We start from the raw sequence: 12723 nt of genomic DNA, 5'->3' as shown, positions 1-12723 counted from the left end.
TCATGACTTATTTGTTGCTTTTTTAGGACATTAATTTTTTCCTCCACCAACTGGGATCTTTTTCTACAAGTAAATATTTGACAATAATAGCTAAGATGCTAGGTAGTGAGATATTTATACCCAGGACTCCAAAAATCAATTTTCAGTTTCTATAGGAATGGAAACAGCCGGGAAATGGTGAACTGGGAGCCATCTGTAACACGTGAGCTCTTTTCCCTCACTGGTTCCTTCTATTCTGTTGCTTCATGTTCACAGTATCCCTGTGCTGCAAGCAACATGGACATTGGCGTTTGTCTCCCTTTCAGTGCTGGGGATCAAACCTAGGGCTATGTACGTACTAGGCACGCAGCACAGCACTGACCTGTTAACCCCAGTTCACATTTGCTCTTTGTTGTAACTGAGCTGAATCCTAGAGGCAGCTCTCTGGTTCTCAGTGTGACCGACATAATCTGGATATTACACAGTGTGATTTTCTTATACCCTAGGTTTCTTCTCCGCCATCGCCACCTGAACAACCAGGGTCAGCTGAGAGCAGGCTGTGACTCTACGTCCTCAATCACCAGCCCTTCTGATTCCCACAATGAGCTCTCCGGTGCAGCCAGGTCAGTCCTGTTACTTTGAGAACTGGGAATGTACTTTATTTGGAGGATATTGCTTTGTGTGTGCTGCTTCAAGTCAGGCAATCGACCTAATCAAGGAGCGACTTTTCATGAAGATGAAACAATAGAGTCATATATTTTGAGTTTTGCATTCTATGGTTAATTCTCTATTAACCCAGTTTACTTTCTGAGTAATTTCATTTGCATTGTTGTCTGGGCACTGGGTGTTGACTCATCTGTTTCTAAATGAATGTTCAGATTAAGTTATGTGCAGCTATAAAAAAAATATGAGGCAGGAATTTAATTCATACCCGTAGCCTTTCTATTTGTTTTTAAATTGTGCTGTCAGGCTTGGGAGTCAGTTCATGTGTTCCATCTCTTTGACACACAGGAAGGATATTTTTCCTCCCCACCCTTCTTTGCTGCCCCTCCTGTTTCCTATATACGTATTTAATAATAATCTCAGCACCTGCTTCCTATGAGACCAGAGTGATATGTGTGGTTTAGTACTGCTGTGAGGAGGGCAGCCAACACCCATGCCTCCAGGAACAGGGCGTTGCTTTTAGAGCAAATATGATCCAAGTTTTGAGAAGATGGAGTAGGGTCAACTACATGTTAGTCACAAATAGACTGTCAAAGCGTCCTCTGCTTTAGTCATTACAGGGGTGTTTTTCTCAGTATATTCTGTGGCACGGTGTTAAATTTGAGTTACCCCATTCTCCAGGTCAAAGACAATGTAATGTGATATTTGGAGCTCATAAAAGCAAACCATTTGCCAATGCCTTCCCCCTCTGGAGTGCTGCACCTACGGGAACTGCTCTCTGTTCCCACCGTCTTCTCACCCATTCTCCATGCCTCCATTAGGCTGTGTTGACTGAAAATTATAGGAAAGTTGAACTTGGTTATAAAGGCTGTGAGATAGTCCAGAGTTTTGATCATGGATGAGGTTTATAATTGGGGCTGTGTCATCTAGTTGGACAGGTGAAAAGTTACCCTAGACCTTGAATAGCCTAATGCCTCAGCTCTCAAAGTTCAGCATGCAGTGACATCTATCAGAGAGTTCATTTGAACAGCCTTATATGCAGAAGGTTTTTTTTCTTTTTTCTTTTTACTTCATCTATTTGTGGTTGTTTGGATAAAAATGGTCCCCATAGGTCCAGGGGACGTGCCATTATTTGGTGGTGTGGCCTTGTTGGATTAGGTGTGGCTTTGTTGGAAGAAGTATACCACTAAGGGGTGGTGGGCTTTAAGGTCTTAGGAGCTCAGGACATGCCTACGAGATCACTGCTCACTTCTGCTGCCTGTGGGTCAAGATGTCGAACTCTCAGCTCCTTCTTCAGCATCATGCATGCTGCCATGATTCCCGTTGCCATGGTAATGGAGATAACAGCTTCCACCTTTGAACCTGTGAGCCAGCCCTGGTTAAATGACTTTCTTTATGAGTTGCAGTGGTCATGGTGTCTGTTCACAGAAATGGAAACCCTAGGATAGAAGTGACTACCAGGGCCTAGGGTAATAGGCCAGACCATGTTTCTTGTTGCAGGAATATTGACTTTGAACTCTGGATTGGGAAAGTGGTTGAATGTTTCAGTTGCCCACCTAAACATACAAAGCCCAATACACATCCATCCTTTAAGAACATTCATAACAACCTGTAAAGGTACAGCGTGGAATCTTAAAGTCAGCTTCCATGTTGTCCCGCAGCTACTCTCTGTCTCCTCCTCTCTTCCCTTCCTGTCTCTGTCTCCTCCTCCAAACTTTTCTCCCACCCATCCTTCCTTCTCATCCAATGACAGGCCTCATTCTAGCTTGTACCCGTCTCACCTGTGACATCATCCCAGAGAAGACAGTGGTACTGAGGGTGATTTGAACTGTAGGGGCCCAGATCAAGAGGTTTCAGAGGAAAAGAATTATAGTATGTGGCCTAAATACTGCTGCAATATTTTGGCAAAAAAAAAAAAAAACAAAAACGTGGCTTTGTTTTGTCCTTGTCCGAAAAGTCTGCTTGATGGTAAATTGAAGAGGTTCAGATTAATTTTATTGGCAGAGGAAACTTCAAAACAGCCTAGGATTGACTCTGTCCTGTGGTTATGAGTGTTTACTCTTATGAAGATCACCAATGAAAAGGAACAAGCTGAGCAAGAAAAAATACAAAATTTCTAGTTTAAGGAGAAAAGGGGAGTCCAGGAAGTGGAATGGAGCTAAATCCTGTGTTCAAGAAGATAAACAAATCAAAGAAAAGCCTCATGTAAATGAAATATAGGCACCAGAGACTGCTGGGTAACACCCTGCCCACCTAAACTTGTGAAAAGGAGTTAACAAAAAGTTCAGGGTCAGGCGTAGTGTTGCATGCCTTTAATCCCATTACTCTAGAAGCATAGGCAGGCAGATCTCTGAGTTTGAGACCAGCCTGTTCTAGTTTCTGGACAGTCAAGCTTAGGTAGTAAAGGAAACTATCAGAAACGGAAACCTTGCGAAGATATAATTGAACAAAGGAGCCATGTTCCAGCATCATCAAAAGTAGCCGAACTTGGCAGCTTCAGTCATATAATTCTGGCTTTAGAGTCAAGGATAGAAGAAAGGGTTTATGGAATCTCTCTTTCATGGCTAAGGACAGCTGCTGAAGCCAGACATATGTCAGGGGTTGTCTCCTGCATAGAGGCCTAGAGAGGCCATTGCGTGAAGCTGTGAAGGCGAGGCCTGGGTTGCCTTGGAAACCCCAAAATGTTGGAGATGCTGGATCCATGGGATAACTTCTGAGAACTGCTGCTAATAGGGAGTGAAACCAGTCCAAGAGAAAGAAGTGTGTTACAGTCAACGAAGATAAATGAGTTGGTGATCTGAAAACCATTTTGAAATCGGACATGGAGGTAGAGAGTTTGGAGTTTATACAGCGGTTTTCAGTCTTGCTTTGGTCCATTATTTCCTCACTGTGCTCCCTTTTGGAATGGTAATGTATATCCTCTGCCATTATATGTCGGAAGAATGCGATCTGCTTTTTTGATTTTGATTTTGCAGGGGTTAGAGTTAAGGGATTGCCTTGAGTTAAGAGATTGCCTTGAGTCTTACAAGAGACTTTGAACTTGGGTCTTTTCAACAGTGCTGATAATGTGATAGACTACGGGAACTTTTGAAGGTAGACTAAATATATTCTACATTATGAAGTGACTATAAGTTTGAATAAAAGCAGCCTCCATCCATGCGTCCAGAGGGAGTAGGTGTGGAGCGGGGCCGTAAGAAGACATGCATCACTAAGGGGTGTGGAGCGGGGCTGTAGGAAGACGTGCATCACTAAGGGGTGGTTGTCTTCGATGTGCATCACTAAGGGGTGGTTGTCTTCGACGTCTCAGAATTTGAGCAATGCCTGCTGGCTCACAGTTAGCTTCTCCTGTTTGTGGATCAAGATGCAGAAACCTCAGCTTCATTGCCAGCACCACGTCTGCCTGGATGCTGCCGTGCTTCCTGCCATGATGGTAATGGACTAAACCTGTGAGCCAACCGTAATTAAATGGCTTTTTTTTTTTTTAAATAAAAGTTGCCATGGTCATGGTGTCTCTTCACAACAAGAAATACCCTCACTTAGATACCATTTCAGAGGAGGCTAACAGCTGGTGATTTGTACAAGGTCCACTTGGTAAGAATGCTATTGCTCGAGTAAAATTTGGAAGTGCAGATCTCAGCTTTTCTTCTTTCTCTTTACCCCCAAAGAGGCTGTTGCAGTGTATTCTGTGAGTTGTGTTGTTCACTACAGTTATAGGAGAGGATTATTAACCTTTGTATTGATAGAAAATAATATCTTTATTATTTATGCAGCATTTAAATATGTGGGTATTCATTTAATATTTCAAAATTGCACAGTTAAAAAAGGTACTTAACTTGGAGACACCATAATGAAATATAGTTTTTTCTCATAGTAATATTTGGCAATTAGAGTAAACATACCCTGCCCCACAGAATATTGATTTTATAATATAAAAATATCCTTTGAGGCTGCTATTTTAATGCAAAATTCTTGCCCATTATGGTAATAGTTCAATTAGGAGAAGTGAAAAAGTAGTCAATAAGTAAGAAACCATGAAGAAAAGGCATTTGATCTTAGAACCACTGATATTTTCTTGTACATTCTTTACTTATCATATATGTAGTTCTGCTTGACATTGTACGAAAGTCTCAATTAACTAAGAAGTATTTACAGATGGAATTTGAAAATATCATCAGCATTGACTCCTATAGTTGTCATTTCCATTTACTGCGAAGAGTTTCAGAGACCTGGGATACAAAGTAAAAGGAAATGCTTTTGGTACAGTTGTCACAATGCTCTAATCTTGCTCTAGCTGGTATCCTATGGAGACACGTTTCACTGGTGAGACGGTCATTTCAATCAGAATAGGCCTTTCTTAAATTTTCCTTTTTTAAAACTCTGAACGGAGGATCGAATTGGCCTTATGCAATCATCGCCTATTTATTTTGTTTTCTTCCCTAAACAGCTCTCAGGCCTGTCTTCAAGACAGAAAAATAGACTCGCTCCAGTGCCTCCAACATTCTTGTAATACTCTTTCAGATTATTTCTATTTGCCTTGAATGCTGGTCCTGCAGCACTGTGAATTCTTATTTTCCCCTGTATAGATTCTAGACTCAGAAACATGTTTCTATCCATATTCAAATACAGTTTGGTATCAAAGAAAATGATTACTTTCTTGATCATGTATTCAGTCAAACAATAAGTGCTGATTTTTGTATATAGCATTTGTTGGTTTTTATTTCAATCTTGCTACCCCAATAATGTTCAAAGTTAGACTTTTGGGGGTTCTTTTGAGTGCTGGGGAATATAAAGGGATGTCTCTCTCCCCATGGTTGCCAACTGATTGCTGTAGCGAAAGTATTTACCCATTCAAAACTTACTGAGCACATACCTTTTGTCAGGTAGTCTCCAGCAGCAATGCAGCCCACTAAAACATGCCTTCTACCTATGGACAAAACCCTTTGGGGCAGAGACAGAAGCAGTTAAAGTTCTGGCCCACTCAGTGCCATGTGTACTTTAAAGACTAGAACCTGCTTCTTCTGGACAGCAGTCTAGATTCCGTACCTTTTATATGGATGGCCAAGTTTTAAGGGGAAAAACTTCAGGGCTCAGTTAATGTTGTATTCCCTTAAACAGCAGATAAAAAAATCACATAGGTCTGTGTTCAAAATTCCCAGACTCTTCTCTGCCAATGAGCTTTACTGTGTAACTCTAGAGGGCTAGGAGTTAGATGCAAGATATTGCCAAGTGCAAAATACTCTTCATTTGCCCAAAAGTCCTAGCGGTTCTCATCTGGCAGGATTGCAAAGAAAAGAAAAGGTTAGTCTCTTTTGTTAGCTAACATTATGGTAACCATATGAAGTAGTTAGCTAGTCCATTGAAACCTAGAGGAGATATATTATGTGAGGAAAATTCCAGGGGCTAACAGGTCTGACTTGCTTTCTAGGCCATTCCAGTTTTCTGAGGTAAGAGATGGGCCAAAGACACGCTTACCAAGTCTCTTTGGGTTTTGTTTTTTTGTTCATTTGTTTGTTTTTGTTTTTTCTTCAGGAGAAGTTTAAACCTGTACTAATACAGAAGATATTTTTTGTACAACCTCCCAAAATTTAGAAAACACATTTGAGGCAGAACTGTTTTAAGAATAAAATACTTGGGTGCATCAACCCTAAAATGATCTTGGCGTGATCTTTAATTTTGACATATTCAATTTTAGTGTTGTAATTTTTTAGAAAATGTATCTATAAGAATTTTCCAAGCACAGAGCCAGTGTATGTGGCACCTCTAGAATTGTGAGAAGCTGTGTTTTTGGGGTCTTCTCAGCTTTTGAGGTACCATGGCTCTATTTCTACTATACCAGTGGATAGAATGGGTGGTATGACGATAACTTTTCCCCCTTCCTCATCACTGTGGGAATACTTACAGAAATGATTCTACCTGCCAACAGTAAGAGAACAAGCTTATTTATTCGATCAGAAGTCTCACAACAAGATCTTGTATTCTGTCCATCTTCTCATTCAATATTCATTTATTCATTGGCAAATCTTGGGCAAAAAAAATTAGTGCAGGAATTTCCCTTCTTGTCTCTATTTTGCTAAACAGCTGTATTCCCTTATAGAAATGTAGAATAGATTTAACTAATGATCAAAAAGTTCTTTGAAATATAAATTGTTATGGAAATGCTAAGTAGCATAAACAATTTGAGGGCAAGCATTAATAAAAGCTTTGCCGCAAGCATCTTTAAAGGGAACTAATAAAGGCTTCACGGTTCAATTAATACAGCACAACAATGAGTTTTCTAGAAGCATATGGGACCCAGAAGGCCTGCCCCTGTTTTTAAAATTTACGAACTCTTTAATGGTTCACCACTTTCGCTCCAGCGCGTCACCCACCGCGGTGCCGTTTGGCCATTAAGCAGGAAGCTAAAACCAGGACAAAGCTGCTAACGAATAACCTAATGTTCAAGTGAGTATTTTTCTTCATTTTTTTTACAAGTATGTTACCATAAGAATGAAAGCTAATGAAATAGAATCATAGCACAAATGAAGTAGGTTATGGCTTCCCTAGATACATACTAAAACTTGACTTTGTAGTGAGATGCAGGTCAGGTCCTATTACATGAAGCACCAAGTAACTGAAACATCTTCAGGCTCTTAGCCAGTTATCCATTTCAAACAGTATTTAAGAGTGTTCCAAGACAGTAAAATAGGTTGGTCCATTGAATGGTTTTTATGACAAGATTTTTTTCCCCCAGGTTACAGTATTCACAGGAAGCATTACTGTAAATTTATTACTTACTTTAGACTATTTTTTCCGTCAAATTAATAGATACGTGTTTTAATATTTTGCTTCTTCTAAGTCAAAATTCTGAATTGGAAATTTTAGTTTGAAACATAGAGATGATGTTTAATTCATTTTCCAATTCTCAAGCGATGGTGCTTGAGCAGTGGGACACAAATTTCTCTAGACTGTCCAGTGAGACACATGCCTTTCTCTACACTGTTCAGTGTGACTGTATTGGGACAATGTATTTGTTCTCAGTTTTAGTTTTCACAGTTCACACGTGCGGGTAGCTCACAGTTTAGACATTGCCTTTGCTGTTGTGACACTACAGACAAAACTTACAGCCTTACTCAGAGGGCAAGGCTGTGCCTGTCCCAGGGAGTCTGGAAACACTTTGCAGGGTCATGGACATTCTTTCTAGTTGGCGTACAAGACCTTGTGCATCTCTGGTCCTTTGAGCTTCTTCAGGGTATCGTTTCAAGGCACCGGGCACTTGTCTGTTTAAGTGATGGAAGAAATATGAAAGGAGACAATTATTTGTGGCAACAGGTTCTGTGCTTCTGTTCACATATAATTTGAGTATAATTTATTCCCCTGGCATATCTAGCTACAATGGAGGCTCAAGGAAAAAAAAAAGTACTGTAGCTGTACCCTTCTAAGAAGGGATAGGTCTTGGATATTTATGAAGTGCTGAAAAAGGGGTATACTATGTAACACACTGTGACACACTACAGCTTCCTCTACAAGAATTTTTTTGTTTTTGTTTTTGTTTTTTTCATATTTTCTCTTATTTTGGGTGAGAGGTTGTAAGGGCAGAAGGTGGATGCAAATGGATGGGGAGATGAGCGGGACTGGGATGTGTGATGTGAACTTTACAAAGAATCAATTAAAAGTATAAAAGAAATCCAGGCTAAATACACATTGATAGATGATTCACACCGATTTTTCTATGGACACAGTTATAAAGAAGTGCCTGACTAGGTAGTCTCCGAAGCTTCATGAGTTGAACTGTGGTACTGATACAAAATGCATGTGGACAGCCTTCTGTTGGCAGCGTTATATGGAGCACTTAGCCAATGTTTTCCTTTCTCTATTGCCTCGTGTTTGCCTTTAAGAGATCTAACCCCCCCCCATCTTCTTCTTTTCCACCTCCCTCCAATCTCACAAAGCTGTAATAATTTTAAGGGACTGCAGAAGGGAATATGAGGTAGCCCAAACTTTCTCTAGTAACCCTCAAAGGCCTTTCTTTCTATAGTTGCCCATGTGTACTCAATTTTTATGTGATTATTTTTATTTGATTTGTGCGTGTGACTCAGTGCACAGCAGCCTTTCCCATGTCTGATTTACTGTGTCTTAATTTATTATTAGAAAGCTAAGATCTCTGTTAATAAATTGTTCATAAGGTAGTGAACCCTGGGCAAGCACATTTTCTATTAGGAGTAAAACACATGTGCTTGTTTATGCCTACATTTGTTTCCACTTGTTTTCTGGGAGTTGGGTAATAGCCTGGTGCTCCTGGAACTTGCTGTGTAGGTCTGGATGGCCTTGAACTTACAATGAATCCTTCTGCTGCTGTCTCCAGAGTGCTGTGTTTGCAGGCTTGCACCACAGTGCCTGACCCTGGCCTTCATTTGCAATTAAAATGTATGCCTCCTTTACTTCATTCCTTTAGCTCTCTCAGTGGTTTCTTTGTGTGTTGACAATATGCTGAATTCCCACTCGGTGAGGAAGTGTTATGGATTTTGATGGTTGTCATGCTGCCTGTGCAAATCATAATCATTCACTCTCCATGGCTTTTTTGACCTAATAATTCAAACTTTAAAAGTTAATGCACTTTTTTTGCTTATTAGTAATGGTGTGTGTGTGTGTGTGTGTGTGTGTGTGTGTGTGTGAACATGTGTGTTTATGGATGCTAGAGGACACAGGTGCCATTCCTCAGGTACTGCCCAACCTTCCTTCCTTCCTTCCTTCCTTCCTTCCTTCCTTCCTTCCTTCCTTCCTTCCTCCTCCCTCCTCCCTCCCTCCCTCCTCCCTCCCTCCCTCCCTCCCTCCCTCTCTCTCTCTCTCTTTCTTTCTTTCTTTCTTTCTTTCTTTCTTTCTTTCTTTCTTTCTTTCTTTCTAAACTTAAGTCTCTCATAGATGAGGAGCTTGCCCTTTAGGCTGGGTGGATGTTTGTCCAGTGAGCAACAAGGATCTCTTTGCTTTGTCACCCCAGCTCGAGATTACAAACGTGCGCTATCAGGCCTGGTGTTTTACTTTTCCCTGGATGTCTAGGGGATCAGACTCAGGTCCTCACACTGGCCAGGCATTCACTTCATTAACTGAGCAACCTTCTAAGGACAATAGCAAGAAAAGTGTAAAACATACATTTCCAACTTGCATGAAAGTTTAGATTTTCTTGTATAAAATGTTGAACTTGCACACAAATGATCACAGTCTTCCACGGAGACTCATAGGATCTTACACTTTCTGTGCATCTTCCATTTTGTGCTAAGTTGCTTGATGGAGGAAATGACCTCTCATGTATCAACTAGATATAAGTAGTAGAATTTGGTTCCTTTCCTGTCTGCCCTACAACTAACTTTCTGAGGACGGTGGCAAGCATCTAAAGATGAAGAGCAGGAGCCGAGCGTGTCCCTCAGAACTGTGGGCAGCCTCCTGGGTAGGCTTTGTTTGTCACGCAGAACCCCGAATGATGCAATGCCCCAGCCCCCGTGGAGCAATATCTGCTCATAATAATGCCACAACCCATTAGTTGATCACAAACTCCCGGAATCCACAGGGACTCGCCCCAGTCTAAATGAGTGACTAATTCTTAAACTGCAAGGGAAAACTGACGTCTTTAGGGAGCAGTGACATGTTAAGGCTAGATTGTTTATTTTACTTGCTATAACTGCAAGATCGTTAAGGAAATGCCTACATCCTGTTGTGATTGAGTGCAGCAGAAAGGATGAGGAAGGGATGGGACTTCTTCTGTTTCAGCGACCCTTAGATTCCACAGAATCGTCTCCTCTCCGCCCCTCAGGGGAAGAGTGCTCATATTTGTTGGGCCTAAATGAATCCACATTTCTTTGCTTCACATACATTTTTCCCTCTTACCAATTTAACTATTAATTAAAAGACTATGAGATTATTCATATAAGTTTAAGGGTGTAACGGCCAGGTCTGGAAACCCCTGTCATCTCTGTTTCTCATTAATTCTCCATGTTCAATCTGCCCCACAGCTCAGTGCCTCTGTTTTACCTTTTCATTGAATTTTTAAGCTTTCTGTATCCCCCATGAGCAGTCCTTATCCACAGTTCCTGCTCTTGGGACATAAGCTGCTGTGTGTTGATTCCATGTGGCTTAATGAAGATATACTTCCTTAGTATCTTTCTGGACCGTGGACTAGAAACTTTTCTTGGGGGGTAAATTAGATATGTCTCTGGTATTGTTCCCATCTCGTGGTCTAGATGGAAGTTGTACTGAGCTTTACATTTATATCGAAAAACTTCAGGTACTAAGCATGTTGCAGGCAGCCTTGCAAAAGAGTAGGGACACCAGAGGCGCTGGGCAGCCCCTAAGAGAAACCATTTTTGTTCCAACTGACTCTGGGTATTGGATGAGTCATTTTAACTGTTTAAAGACCAGTTTCTACCTTTATTCATTTCCTGGGCTACTGTGCCAAATTGCTACTTAATTTTGATTGAGATTAGAGACCTTTTTGTTTCATGTAGAGTTTCACTGGGTGGCAATGAGAGTGTCAGCTGGACTGTACTCTCCCTGAGGCCCTGGCTGAGGCCTCATTTCTCTTCTACCCTCTGCCGGCTGCTGCGTTCCTCGGTTTCCGGCTGTAGCACTTCAACCTTCTCGGCAGGTCAGCTGTGCCTGTGTCATACAAGGATGCCTTTTTTATTTTGAGTCCATCTATGTGAAGGGTCTTTTCTTCCTAGTGTCCTCTTTTCTTTTTTTTTTTTCCATCATTTTAGGCAGTACACATAGGCTCTAGCAATAAGTTGAAGATATCTCTGGGTGGAAATGAGGGTTACTATTCATCAACCCCAAATCAGATATACTTTTCAAAGTTATGTTACCTTTCAGTTCTGTCCACACATTGCTGTTCTGTTTACTCATTCATTGATTGAAGATTTATTTCATGCCTTCTGGTAGGTGCCAGTCATGGTGCCAGGTTTCGGTGTCGTCTGCTCACTGTGCTGCCTTTAGAGAAGTCAGGATGCCCTCAGTCCAGTGGCATACAGAATAAATGCTGAGGGAGAGGTGAAAGGGAGCAATCTAAGATGTAAGAAGTGTTTTTTTGTGATTCCCTTTTCCGTGATCCTAGAGCGTGAGCCACCTATGTGTTCAAGGCTCGTACATCATTCCATTAATCGCAGAGTGTGCTCAACCTGCAAACTGCAAACTATTTGTCAAAGAGTGCCGGGAAGAAGTACATATCAGTGCCAGTTCTATTCCATTAAAAGAATGTATGGAGTCCAAGGGCATTTTTAATGTTAACAGTTCTTATCAACACTACCTATAATCAGCTTCAACATCAACCTGATCCTCACTCACATATGCAGAGTGCAGGTCTTTTAAAGAGTCCATCAGGAGAATGTTTTGTAATGATAATCTTGAACTTGTACTCTAACTGATCATCAGCACATGGGTCCTGATGCAAATGCAAGGCAGACTACTGTAAGTCCCATTGACACACATAGAAGTAAAACAATTGGATGCTCATAGGAGAATGAGCTCATACCTGGTTCAGAGGGAATTTGGAGAAGGATGGCTTCAAAGTGCCCTTAATGGATCTTTAAGATTTTAATAGGCGTCTATTAGGGTAGGATAATGGGGAGAATATCTGTAGAGGTCTGGCATTGTGGATGGTTGGTGAGTTGAGGCTGGCAGTGGGCATTAGGGTCCCAAATCTGGACACACACATTTTTTTTTGACACAGCTTGTTGGAATGGAACCATAAGAATTTGAGAATTCTAAGTTCAAATCTGGCCTGCTTTGTAATTAACGAAGCCACATTTTTTCTACTGTAGGAGGGTGGAATATATTTTATTTAACACCTGATGGTTTGAGGGATTTAAAAATATTGGAACTATGACTACTGCCTTCATTTGCATGCTAGCTTTCCATCCAACAAGCATTAGGAACAGGCTTCAGTAAAGAAAATAAAAACAGGATGATTTATTTAAAAGGTTTATGAAGAATAGCCAGGGTATGTGACTGAATGGAAGAACACAGACAACACCAGAAGGTAAGGAAGGAAACTGACAAATTCAAGATAATCAAGTGGGCAGGGTGAATGACATCTGTGGAGATGCCAACTAGTCT

General features: G+C 41.0%; 1 protein-coding gene across 8 annotated transcripts in view; it reads left to right on the top strand.

Annotated features, from left to right (window-relative positions):
* The first annotated feature begins 487 nt into the window (after positions 1 to 487).
* Hdac9 (histone deacetylase 9) overlaps positions 488 to 12723 on the top strand; it is a 756932-nt gene continuing 744696 nt past the window's right edge. For 5 of the 8 annotated variants that reach the window (XM_032907647.1, XM_032907646.1, XM_032907641.1 and 2 more), the window contains exon 1: positions 488 to 602. In XM_032907647.1, coding sequence (XP_032763538.1) covers positions 581 to 602 — 22 coding nt within the window. In that variant the 5' untranslated portion in view covers positions 488 to 580. The remainder of the gene's footprint in view (positions 603 to 12723) is intronic. The other 3 variants (XM_032907645.1, XM_032907640.1, XM_032907643.1) reach the window with 1 other exon arrangement.

This window comes from Rattus rattus, chromosome 7 (genome assembly GCF_011064425.1).
Source record: "Rattus rattus isolate New Zealand chromosome 7, Rrattus_CSIRO_v1, whole genome shotgun sequence".
Lineage (NCBI taxonomy): Eukaryota > Metazoa > Chordata > Mammalia > Rodentia > Muridae > Rattus > Rattus rattus.
Note: the sequence above shows the minus strand (reverse complement) of the source record. Positions and strands in the feature narration are given on the sequence as shown.